At 34.6% G+C, this 20,127-nt stretch overlaps 2 protein-coding genes and 1 non-coding gene across 4 annotated transcripts; all 3 read left to right on the top strand.

Moving 5' to 3' along the window:
• Nucleotides 1-5,268: 5,268 nt before the first annotated feature.
• LOC107771840 (putative beta-1,4-xylosyltransferase IRX9H) lies at nt 5,269-11,882 on the top strand. 2 transcript variants are annotated; one of them, XM_016591289.2, is made up of 4 exons: nt 5,269-7,017; nt 9,311-9,560; nt 9,714-9,899; nt 11,314-11,882. In XM_016591289.2, the coding sequence occupies exons 1-3, from the start codon at nt 6,101-6,103 to the stop codon at nt 9,855-9,857; spliced, it is 1,311 nt and encodes a 436-aa protein (XP_016446775.2). In that variant the 5' UTR covers nt 5,269-6,100; the 3' UTR covers nt 9,858-9,899; nt 11,314-11,882. The 2 variants fall into 2 exon arrangements, with proteins under 2 accessions (XP_016446775.2, XP_016446774.2); XM_016591288.2 differs by having other exon boundaries at nt 11,246-11,882.
• A 974-nt stretch (nt 11,883-12,856) lies between these two features.
• TRNAS-CGA (transfer RNA serine (anticodon CGA)) lies at nt 12,857-12,938 on the top strand. The gene has a single exon. It is a non-coding gene; the product is annotated as a tRNA-Ser (tRNA).
• A 153-nt stretch (nt 12,939-13,091) lies between these two features.
• LOC107771839 (uncharacterized) lies at nt 13,092-18,267 on the top strand. Its single transcript, XM_016591287.2, has 4 exons — nt 13,092-13,406; nt 15,006-15,119; nt 15,236-15,306; nt 17,501-18,267. Exons 1-4 carry the CDS (start codon nt 13,230-13,232, stop codon nt 17,757-17,759), a joined length of 621 nt encoding a protein of 206 aa, XP_016446773.1. The 5' UTR covers nt 13,092-13,229; the 3' UTR covers nt 17,760-18,267.
• The last annotated feature ends 1,860 nt before the right edge of the window (nt 18,268-20,127 follow it).

The following is a 20,127-nucleotide window of genomic DNA, read 5'->3' as shown; positions in this document are numbered from 1 at the left end:
TCTAATGTGATTTTCATGTGTTATTTCTTTTTAAACAAAAAAAATAGATTATGCAGTTCAAATAAGAAAGAATTTTAATACATAAATTTAATCTAAAGTCTAAAATATTAGAAAAAATAATTAGACGTTTATTCTTAATATTAAAAAATAATTAACTGACTATTAAATTAACCGAAGTTTGTAAGATGTCTGATATGAAATCAACCAATCCAAATTCAAAGTATGAAACAAAGAATTATATAAAAGTTAACAAAATTTTGTAAAATAAAGAGCATATAAATTCAATTACCTTATAATTTAAATTAAAACCATTGTTGAAAGAAAACTTCCAGATGATAGGTTATATAATACATTATTCATATAACATATGCCAATAAATATTGTATACAAGTGAAAGACTAGGAATAATACAAATTGCTTTGGTATATGTTCAAAGTTCTAATCAAATACTTTAATGAAAAATCAATTACTAATATAAAGTTTATAAATATATTCACACAAAATTCAATTATTAATATAAATATATTCACACAAAATTCAATTACTAATACAACAATATTCTCAAAGAAAGAGAACCTAGAACGAAAAATATTAGGTAACTATATTAGATAATTTATTTGGGTTATTAAATAAAAAACGAAAAAGATTGAAGCCCCTAAAAATATATATATTGATCTAATTTAGTTAATTCAAGAAATAATTTTTTCTCTAGGCGTTATTGTAATTTCTTAGGACATATGCAGACATCTTATGAAAACTATTGTTGTTTTTGTTATGCAATACAGAAAACAAATAACAAGTTAAAACTATAACATAATCAATTTTGCTTTATTTTTTATAATTTTTTCACCATCAATGCTCTTCTTATAGAAATAAATTATGTATCTTAAGAATAGAGCCGTCAAAATGGGCTTGGCCCATGAGGCCAGCCCAACCCAGTCCGCTACTTGGGTAGGGGTGGGTTGAGATTGTTTTAGCCCATTTAAAATTGAGGCTTATAAGCCCGACCCAAGTCAGCTCGTTGGCCCTTGAGGCTTGACCGAGGCTGGCCCGTGGACCAAAAATTAATTAAATTCATATTTAAATATTTTAAAAAAGTAAAAACTAAAAAAATATTAACTATAATCCACATTTTCCACCCTTAGAATTCTCATTTATCCTTCCATATCAACTAGAATTTATATTTTTGATATGGATGTAGTATGACAAGATTAGTTTTTCTTTTGCTTAATTAACAACGAACTAGTAAAGTTTTAAGTGGCCAATAGTAATTTTTTTCAAAAGAAATATTACTTTAAGTGGCCAATGATCAGTTTGGTTACTTTAATATATTATTAATTATTAAATTGCTCTTCAGTATAGAAAAATATCAAGTTTTAATACCTAAAGAAAATTGGAAAACACTAGCAAATTTCATGAATTTTAAAAATTTCATGGACTATAATGATGAAATCAACAAATAATGTTAAACCTAAATTAAAAAACCTTAACATATAAACTTATCGAAGCACTACCTGAATCTAAGGAAAGTGTAAGAAAAGTATTAAAAAAATAGTCATGTAACGTTAAAAAAGAAGAGCTAGAGATATAGAGAATTTGCATTTCAATTACGAGATTCCTTATCAAATATCAAGATTCTTGTGCACTCTAAATAAACAGAAGTCGTTCATATGATTAAAAAATTATATCACGAAAAAATATCTAAAAATTTGAAGAGATATTTTTTCCTACAAAGTTGAAGGGCCGGCCCGCCCTAGCCCGCGACCCTCTAAGAGCTGGGCTGGGCTGGCCATTTTAAGGCCCATATAGATGGAGGGCCAGCCCGCCCTAGCCCACCAAATTAAAAAGCCCACGAGGTTTGGGTTGGGTTGGGCTGGGCTAGCCTGTTTTGACAGCTCTACTTAAGAATTTTATCAATTTTAAATAATCTTACTTGTATGATGATCTTAAAAATAGTAAAATTGAATTATTGTGCTCACTACTCTTTCATTTCTAGTTTATGTGAATCTTTTCGCTTTTCAAGAGTTAATATGATTATTATTTAAAGCTAAATTGAATTAGATTAACTTGATATTTTAAAGTTAAAATTTAAATATTCAAAAACTATATAAGAAATACTATAAGTTGCAATTTTTCTCGCGCCAATATGATGGAAAAAATATTTTAAAATTTCGGTAGTTTGAATCTCGAAAAATATTTTTTTTGTACATAAATTGAAGCCGGGGGAGTAATTAATTCAAAGACTTAATTATTTGTTCTAACTATTAAAAAGAAATAACTTTATTTTTTTCGCATTGGGGATTCGTACTTTTATAATTTTCGAACTCCTTCAACTCGAATAATATTTTTATCTTTATTAATTTTTATAATATTTGAAACATAAATTCACTAGTTTTAAAAAATATTTAATTAAATATAAACCTCTCACTTTTATTTAATAGTAATAATATACAGAAGCTTCCCTTAAAATTCTAAGTGCACTATATAATAAGAATAAATGTCAAGCATTTCATTGAATTTGCAGTAAGGAAAAGAAACTCAATACTCCTACGTAATACTCCTATTTCTCAAAAATAATTTTTTTTAAATGTCTATATTAGGATTTTCCATGTAATTAAAATAAGGAAAAATTTAATAACCAAAATTTTAGCTGATTTCAAAATCATAAAATTTAGGAAAATAATTAAATTATAATTTTGTCTAATATAAAGTCTATTTCTAAAGGGTAAAAAAGGCGAACGACATTTCGCTAATGACATCCGTGCTTTTAATATAGTATAGATACCCTAAAAAATTTAAATCTCATTTGTTAAAAAAGCAGGAGTAAATACTTATTAACATTTGTTGTTTATGCCAAAGTAATGCAAGTAACCTTAACAACAACAACAACAACCCAGTGTAATCCCACAAGTGGGGTCTGGGGAGGGTAATATGTACGCAGACCTTACCTCTACCCCAAGGGGCAGAGAGGCTGTTTCCAGGAGACCCTCGGCTCGAAGAGGCAACAAGAGACACTATATTAGTACTATCAATATACTCATAATAAAACAACATAAAATACCATAAAAATCATAACATAACATAAATACCATAAAAAACAATGTAACAGCAATATAAGAGATATATGAAATACGAGAAAGATGTAAGGTATTAATACACAGAAAATAAAGCACAGCATCAGTAGTTGATCAATAGCATTCTAAGACTAATTTCTAACTAAAAAATAAAGTGATAATATAAACTTTGGTTAATTAAGTAAGAAATACATATAAAAAACACTTATTTTGTTTTTATCGATTTGGTATAAATATTGGGTATAGATAAATGGGTGTCCACTGAAGACATATTTTTGTCTACTAAAATAATTAATTATTAAGAAAGCAGTGTTATTGTTTCAATTGTCTTATTCATACAATTTAATCATATGATTACCTTTAACATGTTATAAAGTATTCTATACCCTATAACATTATTCTATATGAATTTTTTTTTTTTTAACGAATTCACATTTATTTACTACGTAATATTTTAAACTCGCCGTGATATTTTATTTCAATAATTTTTTCGGTTTCTACATAAAAAGAGAAAAGGTCTAAATTAAATAAATTATTCAAAATTGTTCAATTTTGTCCTTCGTTATACCTTCGATCTATTCATATTTTTTATTGTTAGCAAGTCGTCTTATATTTGACCTTATCCTCAAGGAAACTCCAATATGAAATGGCGTTCAACTCCTCGAGAAAAAATATTTAAATTTACCCCTCAAGTTTTAAATATAATTTAAATTTATCTGCATATTAGGGTTAAGAGTAAGGGTGTGTTTGGTATGACGAAAAATATTTTCCGGAAAATGTTTCCCAATTTTTCCATGTTTGGTTGGCTTAAAAGTTTTGGAAAATATTTTTCTCATGAACTCATTTTCCTTAAATTGGAGAAAAATATTTTCCATATCAAGAGAAGAGAAATACATTTTCCAAAACTCTTTTTCAACTTTACCCACTCCATTCCTTATCCCAAGCAACTCACCCCCATACCCCACCTAACCTACCCCCACCCTACCCTATTCCCTATTAAATTATTGAACAAAATAGAGTCTTTAAAACATTGAGTATTTGGAGGGGAGATGGAAAGAGCACATAAAACAGTTAAAATAGCACGGACTAGCCATTTTTGAAATGGTCATTCAAAAATAGTCAGCGTTTATCAAGTCATTGAAAAATAGTCACTATTTTGCTGCAACAGAGACCGGTCCAGCATAATATACTGGAGTTCGATGCACATGCGTATGAACTTCTAGCATATTATGCTGGACCGATATACTTTACTGGCTCCAATATAATATACTAGAGTTACTGGAACTCCAAACTCCAGTATAATATACTAGAGTTCCAATATATTATACTGGAATTCCAGTATATTATACTGGAGTATTTTCCGAATTTTGAAGAGTGTTTTCGTTCATATTTATCTTTACATGAAAATTGACTAAATTTCGATGACTTTTGAAACTGTGGCTCTTTTTGAATGACCACTTGTAAATCTGACTAGTTTTGAATTTCTCCCCATAAAACATGGGGACTTAGGGGAAATAGGATGAGGATGGTAGCATAAAAAATATTTTCCTAAAAAGTATTTTCTACTCTTTAACCAAATACTTTAAAATATTTTTCAGAAAAAATTTTTCATTCACCAACCAATCAAAAAAATAAGTGATAAAACTACTCATTTTACATGAAAATATTTTTTTAGTGACAAAAGTATTTCCTTCGTACCAAACACACCCTAAAAATAAGATAGTTTTCTATCGCTAAACATTGTACCAATGTACTCTACATTGTACCAATAATTTAATGTCTAGAAAATAGAGATCACTAAACATTGTACTAATATACTTTTGAGTTAGTGGGACATTTTGCTTTTGTTATCCTTTGTGTTCTTTATTGTTAAAAGAACAGAATTTTAATAATCCAATAATAATTTTAAATTAACCTCAGCATCTCTGTCATTTGACTCTCTCTCGGGGTTGCTGTGACCGCAAGCAAGTGGTCGTGAGTTCGAGTCTCCCAAAAGCAAGTTGGTAAGTTCTTGGAGGCAACTATACCGGGATCTATTTGGAAATAGTCTTTGTAACTTAGCGTAGGGGTAAGGTTTGCGTACACGCTAGTCTTTCCAGATCTCACTAATTGGGATTATACTGTGTTGTTGCTGTTTTTGTCGTTTTCTTTATACTCTCCTAAAAACACTTTCAACTCAACTCAACTCAACTCTGCATTTGATTTAAAAGTGCCAATAAAAGTTTCCTCTGGACCCCAAAAAAAGAGAAACATTTGGCTAGTAAATTGGTAAAAATGAGGTTTTTACATAGCCAAATGAAGTGAGAATTATATTGTTTCCTATTCACTTGAGTTCAAAATATCAAAGACCCAATTCATATTGAACAGAAATGCAATGACCCTTTTCATTTGAGCTCAAGATTTGCTCATATGAAGTTGAAATCTGGTATTCCTGGTACTTTTGGCTAATGGGTATTGGTTTTCTTGATTTCTGTTTATGATTTAGTTGAAAAAGTTTTGATTTTTCATTAACATAGAGTGTCATTGGTTGATTTTATATCAGTTCTTGCTTACAAGAATGTTTGGAATGATTAGAAATTGAGCTGTGATTAGTTGAGTAATCAACCACTTGACTCTTGTTGTTAAATGAGTCAAGTGTTTGTATTTCTGCTGCAAATCCTCAAAAAGGACTGATTTTGCTGTAGTTTTTAGGTAGTTTGAAATTGTATTGAATATATCAATACCGAGCATAGTGTTTTGAGAAAAAGATAGTATATAGCACATGAACAAGCATGGAGTATTTATCTGTTCTGATATTTTCAGATTTTTTTAGATGAGTTTTAGCTATGTATTCTTTTAGAAGTTAAGTTCATATTGAATTATTTGGTATGATGAGGACATGAGTTGAGCTTAAATGGAGAAACATGGTCAATGAGGATTCATATAGCCGACCGCGACTTGTTTGGGACTGAGATGTAGTTGTTGTTGTTGTTCATATTGATTTAATTTTGCTTACCAGTTGGAGTGAAGGTATTTTAAGCAAATCAATGGCTTCAATAAGAAGAGCATTGTCCCCAGTACCTCGCCCGGGGAATAGAATTAATGGGGAAGCATGTTCTGTTGCGTCGCCATTGTCCAAGTCATCGTCGTGTAATCAAAGTTATACACCGGCTGCAGGGGTTTTGCATTCCTTTTTTGGTTCATTGGATTATGCATTCTATAAAGTTCGGACATTTGTAGTTGGTGTTTTGTCGCGAAGATCATCTAGGACATTAGAGAGGTCAAAGCTAAAGGGCCAAATTTGGAGGAAAGCACTTCTCCAATTTTTTATGTGCTTTGTTCTTGGAGTTTTTATTGGCCTCACTCCATTTGTTTCTCTGAATTTGTCAGCAAATATAATGTCGAAACATAAAGCTTTCTCCTTTGAGGTGTTCCACTCTTACGAAAATGGCCGCTTATTTGATGATTTGTCTAGGAATATGGCATCATCTGTAAACAGCTCGGCTTTCCTTGATAATTCTACGTCAACGACTAATAAATTATACAGTGAATTGAAAGCTGAAATTGCCGTCAATGCGTCTGTTAACCAATCACTTGATCAAGATTTGACGGCGTCAAGAAAACTTTTGATCATTGTAACGCCAACAGAAGTTCGGTCATTTCAACCTTACAATCTAAACCGTTTATCCCACACGTTAAGATTAGTCCCACCTCCTTTGTTGTGGATAGTTGTGGAGATGGACTTTCAGTCAACGGAGACAGCTAATATATTGAGGAGAACCAGAGTTATGTACAGGCATCTCGTATGCAAGAAGAACTCCACCATAGTGAAGGATAAAAGTGTGAACCTAAGGAATGTGGCACTAAACCACATTGAAACACACCATCTTGATGGGATTGTTTACTTCGCAGATGATTCCAACATATACTCAATTGATGTCTTTGAACAAATGCGGCAGATCAGGTAGTCTATTTATTCGTTTTACATATAACTTTGTATGCTAGCTATCTTTCTTTTATTTTTTTTATTGGTGATTGGCCTGCGTATTAGCAATCTTGTGTTTTGAATTGTGATATGTTGAGCAATTCTTGCAGCAGATTATGTCGTCACAGAACATTGAGATTGCTCAGTTCTATTAGTGTTTGCAAATCTCTTTTCCTTTGATTCTTGTGAAGTTGTTCTTATTTGATTTTAGCAGTTATGGAATTGGAATCCATTTTCAAATGCATAATAAATCCATGAGTCGAGGGCCTATCAGAATCAGCCTCTCTACCTGCACAAGGTAGGGGTAAGGTCTGCATACACACTACCCCTCCCCAGACCCCACTTATGGGATTATACTGGTTATGTTGTCGTTGTTTAAATGCATAATAATGAGGTAAACGATATACATCCTCTTGAGATAAATATTTGATCTATGTGCCTGGATAGGTACATTATGGCACATGTTCTTTTGTTTTTGTTGGGGCAGGGGAGGGACGGGGGAGGGGTAACTGGATTTGGTGATAATCAGGACGTGTATATCTAAATTTCTTTCATGGTAGATTTATTGCCATATATGCATGAAAGAATTTAAACTGAAATGTCGAAGACAGCTTCAAATTGTAAGTTCTATGACCTAGTGAAAGTTGGATATAAGAAGAATATCAACTATTAAAGTTTTCCTTAGTTTCCAACTGGAAAGTTACATTGAAAACTCTATTTATGTCAAGTCATTGGTTATGATAAAGATATTATTACTTTGTTAAATGTATCTACTTGTTGTAGTTCATCGTCACCAAATAATCAGAAACGATAAGCAGTGAGTTGGAAATTATGGTTCAATTTTTTGGATAAAATGCTTGTCATATTATTCTCACCCGTTTCGGTGAAGTTCTGCACTGAAAGAAGATCCTGAAATAAGGACGACAAGAATGCAATTAAATGTTCCGGATAAGTAGGAAATAAAGGTAAATAGAGCAAGACTCATAGTCTCTAATTGGTGATAGCACTTGCGCCCTTTGTATATATACGTTTTGATTCAAGCTAATCTCATAAAAGTGTACTAGTGAAATGAAGGTTCAAGAAAGCAAACAACAGCTTAATATCACAGTTGTCCTAAACAGTAAAGTCTATACGTTAGAGGAGAGCAGAAATAAAAGATTCATATAGCCGATCCCAACTAATTTGATGATTGCGTACATAGAAGAACGAACAATCAAGGATCAACATAGTCTTGAATAGGAAACTGCAATGGAGCGGAATGGATACAGACGATTCATATAGCCGACCCCTAGTAGTTTAGGATTGAGTCATAGTTATTGACTTATCTTATATGATAACTAACGACATGGCTAATATGCCAGAGAACGGATCTAGTTGGAAATGTGACATCCCCTTAGAGTTCAATCCTGAAATGACTACTCATTCTTTCTGTCATTTTCTGGCTTCCCAATCACTCGACAAATCTTCCCACATGTGAGAGTGATCAAAAATGTTTTGTCATGTCTATGGTCTTATAGTATTGTCAAAGGCGAAAAACACCAAGAACTGCTGGGAATTTAGCTGAAAAATACAACTGAATTTCACGCTTTTATGAACAAAACCACAATTTGAAAAATAGTAGTAATAGTTATACATTCGGAAACAGACTCTCTACCCCTCGGGGTAGGGGTAAGGTCTGCGTACACACTACCCTCCCCAGACCCCACTATTGGGATTTCACTGGGTCATTGTTGTTGTAGTAGTAATATTTATACAACTGTAGAAAAATAACTATACAAACAACAGTCATACAAGTTCAGGAAATGGAGATATAGAATTATGTTAAATTTATCAAGTAAAAGAACATTTAGTTGCTCAATTTCTACTCTGATCCATAGCTTCCCTGCTAGTTTTGCACCCTTTTATATTAGAAATTCTAGAACAAAAGATCCATAAATTCCCTGTCAGCTGAAAGCTGGTGTGTATATATATGAAGACAAGCACTAAAAAGAAAGTATTAGAAATGCACCTAATTGACTCTGAGCCGTCATACAATTATACATTTAGCAAATACACGTCCTATGGTGGATTCTCTTTTTATTTTATAAATGTTGCTGTTTGAGACAAACCATACTATTTTACCATTTGCATTGCCCTAACCCCCCCCCCCCAACCTTATATTTCTTATATTTAGACTGGATCTCGTTGACAAGATGATGAAATTTGGTCTACTTATTTTCTGACTTTGTCACTCTGTCGATCAGCTTTCTTGATAGAGAATTGTTGTATGCAGCCAGTTCGGGACATGGGTTGTGGCAAGACTATCTGAAAATAATAGGAAAGTTATCTTGCAGGGTCCAATCTGTAATGGCTCTCAGGTTATAGGTTGGCATACAGATGGAACGGCAAAAAGATTCCAGAGATTCTACGCTGAAATATCAGGATTTGCATTCAATAGTACAGTACTTTGGGATCCAAAGAGGTGGAGTCGGCCAACACTAGAGCCCATTAGGCAGCTCGATATAGTTAAAGGTGGCTTCCAAGTGAGTTTTGCCACTACTATTGTAACTCTAATTGGATGTGCAAACAATTTTTTTATTAGTCGCCACACCCCTATACATCACAAATAACATGATTATTTACTAGCACCTTGTAACTATAAAGATGAAGAAGTGAGCGCATTACTGCAATTACAGGTGAGCGCATTTATTGAACAAGTTGTGGAAGATGAAAGCCAAATGGAAGGCTTTCCGACGCACTGCTCAAGAATCATGGTTTGGCAATTCAACACAGAGCCATTGGTAAGGAGTTACAGGGGCACTATTACTGCAAGTGTGTGACAATGTCGACATATACAGACTGCACTTGTACAATGAAACAAGGTGAGCGAATAATGTTCTTTATTTTCCGCTAGGAGCTTATTACTAGCATTCTTTTGAGCAGTATGATATGATTTTACAAAGGAGCTTCTTAACTTTCTTTTATTTTGGAACTTTCAGTTTTTATGATAGAGATAAATCAAAGAACAGTCCATTTCAATTTTTTTTGAAATTTTATTACTTATATGTTTTAGCTTTTGTTTCAAACGTCTGCTTGTCATTGTAGAGAGCATAACCCTCCACCTCTCCCCCCGCTGTGAGTGTTCAAATAGCTACCATAATATATCTAAGCCTCATTTTGTTTATTCTATTTCATTTTCACGTCTGTTTCTGCAAACAAATAATCTATTGCAATCATAGCAAGGGAATTACACATCAGGGGTTGGCCCGGTGGCAATTGACTTGAGCGTTGGAGTTTGCTCCCTTTCAAGGTCTCAAGTTCGAAACCCACTGGGTGCAAACAATTTCTGAGGGTCATCGGACTGGGTAAAACCTGAATTAACCGTGGTGCACTTGCGGGAAACTCCTTGCCGAGGGCCTGTGCACCCCCGGGAATAGTCGGGGCTCGAAGAGACTCGGACACCCGGTGCAAATCAAAAAAAAAAATTACACATTAGGTGCATACACCTGAAGACATCTACTAGTTCGAAGCTCAGCGATATATAACAACTCATGCTGACTCACTTTTGGATTTGGAAACTGTTTCCAAGATGGTGAAAGTAGTACATTACTAGAACTTTCTTTAACCGTTATCGAGCAGAAGAACCTAACTTTTCTGCTTTTTAATTGGAATGCCGTGATTCCTTTCCTGCTATATAATATTCAAAGCACAAAACGAGGTGAATTTTGAATAGCTTAGATCAAACTGCTCCTTGTTACCTGAATCAGCCATTAAACTTCCTCCTATATAAGATTATCTCCCCCTTTTACCGTACACTACTCTAGCAATTGGCGCCAGATGAAATGAAAATGAGGGATATAGAAAAAATTAAGCCATCTAACGATTCTTGTTCAGCAGCACGTAGTCAGCAAAAGAATCCCTGCCTTACTCCTTAGTAACATCAGAGCACAACGTATTAGGAAAGTTACCTCATTTGTTAATATTTTACAGATCATGTATTGAGGCTCTGCACAGCAGTTGCACCTAAGTTCATTATTATTTGTGTTTTTTTTTTCTTCCTGAAAATGGAAGACGGAAGACCTCTTTTGAAGTTATAATATGTCTACCAGTGTCTAGGAAAATAAATGTGAAAGAAAAACAAATAACTTTTTATCCAGTTATGTTTTACTTCCAATGTATCGCGATTTTGGTTTGTGTAATATACCTTGCTCTTTCCTTCCAATTGCAGGGAGAAATAGTTAAGATTATGAGCATCTACTGCAAATATATATCCTGACTGTCCGCTGGTGGTTACAGGAATGCTGCCTCCCCACTTTTCTTGTTACAAGGGAACATTTCTGTACAGTTTCTGAGTTCGTCGCACTTTATACATCTGGCTACTAAGTGGAAAACCACAGTAAGCCAGGTTGTTAACTGATTGGTGAGAAGATATCATTGTCATCTACACAAATGTAGAGTTGCAAGTATCCGGCCAAGTCTTCAGACTAAAGATTTTTCGAAATACAACTAAATGGTCCAATGGAGGATTCAACCCCATTGAGCAGCTTGCAGATTAGTTGCTAGACTTAGCTTTGCAAGATTGACTGTAATGTTAATGCTTTCTTGAAGTATATTGTGTACTAGAGGTTTCATTTTTATGGCTGTTCTTTTAAAGAGCTAAGGAGAGGTTTTCTTGATTGTAAGATGAAAACTACAACAACGACGACCCCAGTGTAATCCCACACAGTGGGGTCTTGGCAGGGTAGTGTATACGCAGACCTTACCCTTACCTTGTGGAGATAGAGTGGTTGTTTTCAATTGTAAGATGAAAATGTAACACGAAACATCCTAGCTAAGCAGAAATGAGCCAATTCGATTGATGGTGCGAACACAGTTTCGTTCTTGTCAACTTCCAAAATCTGTCATTTTTATCCTGTATGTATGTCTTTTGGTTGTGAAAGTTCAGGTATATAGATCTTGTTCTGTTGAAAAAGAACCAAAACATTTAGTGAATGAAGGTTAAATTGTCACTGTTTTGTTATTGCATTCTAAAACTTACTACAACAACAACAAAACCAATAGTTTTCCACAAGTGGAGTCTGGGGAGGGTAAGATGTACGCAGCCATACCCTTACCCCTAGAAGGGCAGCGGCTGTTTCCGATAGACCATCGGCTAGACTAAAACTTACAACAACAATAACAACAACAAACACAGTGTAATCGCACTAGTGAGGGTTTGAAGAGAATAGTTGTACGTAGACCTTATCCTACCTTGAGCAGGCATGTAGATAAGTTGTTTAAGATAGTTGCAATTCTAAAACTAGTTAAAGATAAATCATATAAGTAATACATTTACTCTAAAGTAAACTACTAAAATATAGTGATGTAAGAGCGAAATGTGAGCAACCTAAATCGTGAAAATGGAAATGGTGGGGGCGATATACGTGTTAAGTCACATGGACAATTTTTCAAGTATTATCTAGTCCAGTAATGGATATACATCGGCTAAAGTAATGTCATCCGATAACATTTTACTCGATAATTTTATTAAGTGATATATATACATAAAATTAACATCCAATAAATTGACTCTGTTCTAGAAATGATATAAAGCAAGAATTGGTTTGATATGAAAGCAAAGCTTGGGTGACGGGTTCAAGCCGTAGAAACAGCTTCTTGCAGAAATACAAGGTAAGGTTGTGTACAATAGACCCTTATGGTCCGGCCCTTCTCCTGATCCAGCACATAGCGGGAGCTTAGTGCACCGGGCTGCCCTTTTACGAAAGCAAAGCTTGATTAAAACCCCCCACATACATAAATCTCAGTCTAAGTACATTAGGTGACAATAATTCAGCAATCTGTCGATATGTCCGAGTGGTTAAGGAGACAGACTCGAAATCTGTTGGGCTTTGCCTGCGCAGGTTCGAATCCTGCTGTCGACGTTTACCTTTTTTTTTTTTTTTTTTTAATTTTAAATTTTTATATATTTTTTAGTAACAGTTGGGCGTTGTTGACGAGGTTAAAAGCAGTTAAAACCTACCTACCAAAATCACCACTTATTTCCATTTCACTTTCTTTATCTCACTGTTAAATCTATTTTTAGCAATTTTACTCACAAAGAATTTACAGTTAACAAATCCTGATGTCAATAAACCACTGAGAAAAACCAGCAAAGATAAGGAACATTATCAGATCAAAACCAAGATTTTTTATTTTATATTCATGCTCTAAATATGGCTACAGAGAGTAAATCTAGTGTTGTAAAAGTGAAACCCAGTAGTAGTAATCAAGTTGGGTCATCTTCAAAACCCAAATTTGATTCATCTCTTATCAAGAAGAAGGTTATTCAGATCTCATCTAAGCAATCTGCTGATTTAAAGGGTAAATCTGCCATTTCTGTCAAAACTGAGGTACCAATCTGCAAAAAGATCATATTTTTATGCCTCAAAATTTGATATTTCTTGAAAATTTGAGATAAAAGATCACCATTTATGCTCAAATTTTGATATTTCTTGAAAAATTGAGGTACCCCATCTGCCAAAGATCCTTGCTTTTTTTTTTAAAATCAATTAATTAATATGATTGTTCTATGTGATTTTCTGTTATATTTGAGATGCATTTAGTTCTAGTATTGAAGTAACATCTGCAAAAGATCATCTTTTTATTCTTCAAATTTTGATATTCTTGAAAATTTGAGGTAAAAGATCATCTTTTTTTTGCCTCAAAGTTTGATATTCTTGAAATTTTGAGGTACCCATCTGCAAAAGATCACTGTTTTTTTACAATTAATCAACTAAGTCTCAGTCCTAAACTAGTTATAGTCAGTAGTATGAATGTTTGTTTGAGATCCATTTAGTTCTAATATTGGTTAATAATTTGTTTACTGGTAAAAGATTGAGGTAACATCTGCAAAAGATCATCTTTTTATGCTTCAAAATGTGATATTCTTGAAAATTTGCGGTAAAAGATCATCTTTTAATGGCTCAAATTTTAGTATTCTTGAAAATTTGAGGTACCCATCTGCAAAAGATCCTTGCTTTTTTACAATTAATCAACTAAGTTTCATTCCTAAACTAGTTATAATCAGTAATAAAAATCTGTTAAATTTGAGATGCATTTAGTTCTAGTATTGGTAAATAATTTGTGTACTGGTAATAGATTGATGTAACATTTGTAAGAGATCCTCTTTTTTTTTATGCTTCAAAATTGATATTCTTGAAAAGTTGAGGTAAAAGATCTTATTATTATGCCTTAAATTTTGATTTTCTTGAAAAATTTGAGGTAAAAAATGATCTTTGCATACTTCAAATTTTGATATTCTTGAAAAATTGAGGTACCCATATGCAAAAGGTTATTGCTTTTCTTATGCTTCAAATGTCGGTATACTATAATTCATTATTTTCCTTACTAGTAGTTAAAAGATTTAAATTTTCCTATCTTTGTGGTCTCTAATATCAGTACTCATTCGAACAAAAGAGCATTACTTTCCTTGTTCTTCAAAATTTTGATATTCTTGGGGTAGGCTGTTTACATCACACTCTCTTAGGGTGCGGCCCTTCCCCGAACCCCGTGTGAACGCGGGATACCTTGTGCACCGTGTTGTCCTTTTTCGAGCAGTTGAAAAGATTCCTCTTTTCCTCTCTTTGTTGTATGGTTTGTTTACTATTTTGATTTGGGTGTGTGAGATTTCTTGTTGATTTGTTTTCCATACTGAAATGCTAGTGCGTCTTGTCTGAGTAGGGTTAAATTCAGATGAATGTGTAACTTAAGAAAGGTATTACATGAATGGCCATGAATTAAGTGTTTTCTCAACACCAATTAGCTTGAAACCGATAATTGAGGACATGACAATGAAATCTCTACCGCATCTATTTCTTTGAGTTTTATCATCCCATCCCACCCCACTTACTCTTATTACTTAGCTGTATAGAAATTGATGACCAAAGCTTATTCTGATTTGATGATTATGGCCCTGATTAGTTTTTTGAATCCTTATTGTCCAAGTAAAGGTGAAAGGAAAAACAACCTCAAGTTCATCCAAGACTGTCACAAAAACGCAAACCAAAACTCGAGTGAAGAAAGTTTATTCCTTGGCTGGCCAGAAGTATGATGTTCCTGAAGAGGTGATAGATCGATTGCTTTGCTCGTTATTTTCTTCATGATCTGTTAAATGCTTCATTATGATGGAAATCCGAAGTGACTTGTCCACTCTTTTGATTTTGTATGTTCTCTTCAACAGCGAGAACCATTGAGGTTATTCTATGAATCGTTGTCAAAGCAGATACCTTCAAGTGAAATGGCAGAGTTCTGGTGAGTTTTCTTGACAATTGTATCTGCATCTTTTACTTTTAAAAGGATCAAAAACTTGTCTAGGGACCTGACGTGTGTAAGTTATATGTAGTACACTTGTATAGGAATCAATTAATTACCTCTCTCATATCACAATGCTCGCCAGTCGAGGGTCTATTGGAACCAGCCTCTTTACTTTCACAAGATAGGGGTAAGGTTTGCACACACTACCCTTCCCAGACCCCAATTGTGGAATTACACTGGGTTTGTTGTTATTGATATCAGAATGCTTGCTATTACCCATTTTGTTATTGATATCAGACGTGAACTAGCACTATGGTTGCTTGTGTCTTCTTTTCTCAATATTGTTAACTGCTCTTAAGTCTATTTCTTAGCCACTTCCCCTCAAGCAGATTCCACGGCAGGAGTTCTCTTACACTGTTGAGCAAAATCCGTATTTTTCCTGCAAAACTATTACCTAAAAAATGAATATCAACAAATTACCTCTATCGTATTAGAATGCTTGTGATTGCCATTTTGTTGGGGCAATGGAAGGTTGAATGTACTTGAGTATCGTGTAGAAGACTTGGAGTACGAACGAGGTTTGTTTTGAAGGAAAGGAAGACTATTATTTGCAGTACTTTTTATATAAGAAATTTATAGATTAGAATCCTTACCATAATGATATAGGATGATCCCACACCAAAAATCACCTCAAATCTGTAGCTCAAAGTCTCAAAAATGGAGTTAGAACTCTAAAATCAACGAAATCTGATCTTTTTTACTTGGGGGTTTGCTATGATTGCAGTGCCCTTGCTGCAATTGCAGTATAACTGGACTTCGGGGGCCTGGGCCTGATCCAACTTTGGTGCAATCACGGACACCACTGCAGTATGGAAATCTCATGTTTTCCATACTCAAAAATCACATGCATTGGCACATACTCAAAAATCACATGCTACTAAGCGTCTTCTTCAGGGGGTCTGTTAAGTTTTTATTTCGCTAAAATGTTTTAACTCTGGAGGTCAGGTATCTTCTTTATAAAAATAATTATACTGCGAACTATTTTTCTTGGACTCTCCGAAAATGTTGTCTGGTGTGTGTCGGATCCTCCAAAAGTTGTGCATTTTTGGAGGATCCAACATGGGTGCGGCAGCATTTTGGTCCGAGTTAGAAATGGTTGTTGGTTCTTATATTGCCCCTCAATAAATAAGGTCAAGGTCCATTTAATATGTGCAATTGGGTCTAATACGATTTTCCGCCATCATCTACTGTGGGATGTGCATCAAATTTGTGAACCTTGTTAGGTGCTTTTCTTGGAACGTAAACTACGATTTTAGGCAAGTTAGCAAGCAGAGCAATGAGCTGATAAGATTTATATTTTCGGGTGAAAAAGGGATAAATGTACCTTGAGGCAAATGATCTTAAGGTAGAGATAATTACCATAGTATTCTGTATCGGCCAATAAGCTAAGTGAAAGGAACATGTATTGTTTATTAAATGAGGCAGTTGAGGCCTTGCATTTGATATAGCCTCAAATGCTGCCCAATTCGATGTTTGTTTGTGTTTCTGAATGACTGGTATTAGCTCTGCTCGGCATTGACAACTATATCTTTTGCATTATAGCCATTACATATTCTCAATCATGTGTTCTTTTTGGCTCCTGAGACTCTCATTTACCTGTATGAATTGAGAGACTAAACGAGTAAAGTGGACATCTGAATCCGTATAAGAACCTTACAAAGCATTGCACATTTGAATCCTTTATTCACACAGTACTCTGTTGTAATAGTAAAGGTAGTCATACCAGATCTTAAATGAGGAATCAATCAGAGAACATATGTCATATGCTCCTTGAGCCTTTCGGTAGAGTATCCATATACAGCATGTAGATAGTCCACTTCTTGACTATATCTTTAGGTCCAAGCTTACTATGACATCTTAACCACAGGACGATCAACAACGATGTGCTTGTCTTCGTATCTTGTAATTGGTTGTTTCCTCATTTTAACCGGGTCCTTAATATATACTAGTAGTATTCTTCAGTTCTGTGGATCTCCATCAACTCCTTAAGTTTAAGTATTAACCGTAGCGTAGGTTGTTTACTGCTTAATTATCACACTATTTTTTACTGTTCTTTCATATTTTTGCTCCTTCCATTTCTTAAAAGAGTTGAGAGAAAAATGTTGAAATAAGACTGAGGCATGTAATGCAGGTTGATGGAGCATGGTCTGTTGTCACCAGAGAGATCAAAGAAGGCATTCGAGAAAAAACAGAGAAAGCAAAAGCAAATCCGCATGGGGACTCCTATTAAATCTCCTCCTCCGCGGCCATTGATAAGCAAACCTGAGAGTTCAAAGAAGCAACAACAAGTATCAAAGAACGGTGATGTAAAGGCGAAGAAACGACTAAAATCTGATAGCAGCGACGACGATGATGATTTTATTCTGAGTCCAAAGAGAAGAAAAGGGTAAAAAGATTTTTCCTAATAGTGCAATCTTGTATGTATTTTGTAAGAGACTTGATCAACAAAAAACAACAACCCAGTATAATCCCACTTAGTGGGTCTGGGGAGAGTAGTGTGTACGCAGACCTTACCCCTACCCTGGGATAGAGAGGCTATTTCCAAATAGACCCTCGGCATCCTTCCCTCCAAGAACTTCCCACCTTGCTCTTGGGGAGACTCGAACTCACAACCTCTTGGTTGGAAGTGGAGGTTGCTTACCATCAGAGCAACCCCAAATAGACTCTCGGCATCCTTCCCTCCAATAACTTCCCACCTTGTAAGAGATTTGATCAATTAGATTTAGTTAACTTTAGACTGAGGAGCCTGCCATTCTTCATTTTCTTTATCATTGGAAATGAATAATCAAATAAAAGATACAATTGGCCAACCTGTACACAATGAAACTATAGCTGTACTTTATAGAACCACAGTTTACTGTTTAATGTAATACTATTTGCTTAGTCTTTTTGATATTAGAAGATAATTCCAAAAATTCAGTTCCTTTGTGGTTTCTTATTTTCTGTTTTTCTTTGTTTTTTCTCATGAGATTAGGTTCCAACATAAAAGGTAATTTATCCACCTTTTATGTGGGACAGTGGCGGATCTAGAGTATGATATACGGATTCACGGAAACGTAGTAGCTTTTCTCTAGACCTTGTATATATATTTAAAAAATTCACTAAATATTTATAAATATTTCACTGTGAACGCATTATTATTGTATATTAACTTGAGGTCACTGTAGGGACTCATAAACTTCAAATTCTGGATCCGCCTCTAATAGAGTATCAAGATTTTGGTATAAAATAATGTCAGTTTTAGTTAATACCTTCAGCTAAATACGGGATAAATTTAATCCCAAAATTTATATCGAGATAATCCACCTTATCCCTTGAACCAAACGGGCCCCTAACAACATACAATAGGGTCCATTAGGTGAAGTATTGTTTGTAGAGTAGATCAAGAAACAAGGGTAATTTTCTGAGATATAATGCAACTGAATTGTGAAGGAGAGCCTTGGCGTAACTGGTAAAGTTGTTGTCATGTGACCAGGAGGTTACGGGTTCGAACTGTGGAAACAGCCTCTTGCATAAATGCAGGGTAAGGCTGCATACGATAGACCCTTGTGGTCCGGCCCTTCCCCGGACCCCGCGCATAGCGGGAGCTTAGTGCACCGGGCTGCCTTTTTATAATGCAACTGAATTGTCTGAGTACTGCAGATATATATTTTGTCCAGCTTATTTCTGATCTTTTTCTAAAGCCTTTTTGATAGTTTGATGAGTAACTGTTGCACAAGTGACTTGACACTTGTATGATATTGGACATTTTGTTCATGGGAAGTTGGCATTTTGTATTCAAAATTCATTGGCCCAACTAATTCAGATTTGCATCGAGTTGTGCTATGGCGCTATGTCCCCTGACCCCTATATAGAGGCGGAGCCAGGATTTGAATCTTATGGGTTTGGAATTGTAATCTTTTTAAGTTACTGGATTCTATATTAATAAGTTCTACATGTTCAATGGATTTCTTAAGACAAATACATGGTTTGAACAAAAGTTATTGGATTCAGCCGAACCCGCATCCCGTATTCTACCTCCGGCCCTACCCCTATAGAGCGAAAGAGCTGCTTGGTGTAGGCTGCAGCATGTCCGGTTGTTAAGTACTCCTCGCACCATCGCCGTCTTTTCTAGGACCGACCAACGGCTCACCAGTACATGTACATACATAGTGTAGTCTTGATCGCACATTCAGCATAACCTTAAGTTCTTTCATTTTTCGGATTCCGAACTCACATGCCTTTAATACTCAATGACAAACACAGCTGATAACATGTAACACCATACTATTATCAAGGTGTGCATTGGAAGCACATTGAATAGAATGAGTATCTCAGTCTTAGCACTAGCCATAGCAGATGTTGCAGAGCTTTGATTATAATGCAAAATAACATCAGGTTCATGAACCCATAATTAGTCACACTTTGATTTATCTGTGTAAAATCCACTGAAATTGCTCAAAGTACTGTACTATGAACCAAATAACTCAAACAATGTGATGCTTCAGTAGTTGGAACTTGAGTCCTGAACCCAACAACAACAACAATAACAGACCCAGTGTAATTCCACAAGTGGGGTCTAGGGAGGGTAGTATGTATCAGTGGTGAAGCCAGAAATATTTCCAAGGGTGTTCAGACTTGAAGGAAGTAAAAGAATAATTCCCGACAAAGGGTGTTCAATATATGTTTTTTACGTCTAAAATCAATATTTTACCTGTGCACACAGTGTAATTTTTCGTAATATTTTGACGAAGGGTGGTCAGTTGATCATCCTTAGCA

Source organism: Nicotiana tabacum, chromosome 22 (genome assembly GCF_000715075.1).
Source record: "Nicotiana tabacum cultivar K326 chromosome 22, ASM71507v2, whole genome shotgun sequence".
Classification (NCBI taxonomy): Eukaryota; Viridiplantae; Streptophyta; class Magnoliopsida; order Solanales; family Solanaceae; genus Nicotiana; species Nicotiana tabacum.
This window is presented reverse-complemented; position numbering and strand designations above follow the sequence as displayed.

Bases quoted from the DNA above. Each gene is read 5' to 3' on its own strand.
- LOC107771839 (XM_016591287.2), top strand. From the start codon at position 13,230: ATGGCTACAGAGAGTAAATCTAGTGTTGTAAAAGTGAAACCCAGTAGT. The intron at 13,407-15,005 runs GTACCAATCTGC...GTCCAAGTAAAG, and splicing joins CCATTTCTGTCAAAACTGAG to GTGAAAGGAAAAACAACCTC. The intron at 15,120-15,235 runs GTGATAGATCGA...TCTCTTCAACAG, and splicing joins AGTATGATGTTCCTGAAGAG to CGAGAACCATTGAGGTTATT.
- LOC107771840 (XM_016591289.2), top strand. From the start codon at position 6,101: ATGGCTTCAATAAGAAGAGCATTGTCCCCAGTACCTCGCCCGGGGAAT. The intron at 7,018-9,310 runs GTAGTCTATTTA...TGTTGTATGCAG, and splicing joins GAACAAATGCGGCAGATCAG to CCAGTTCGGGACATGGGTTG. The intron at 9,561-9,713 runs GTGAGTTTTGCC...CTGCAATTACAG, and splicing joins TAGTTAAAGGTGGCTTCCAA to GTGAGCGCATTTATTGAACA.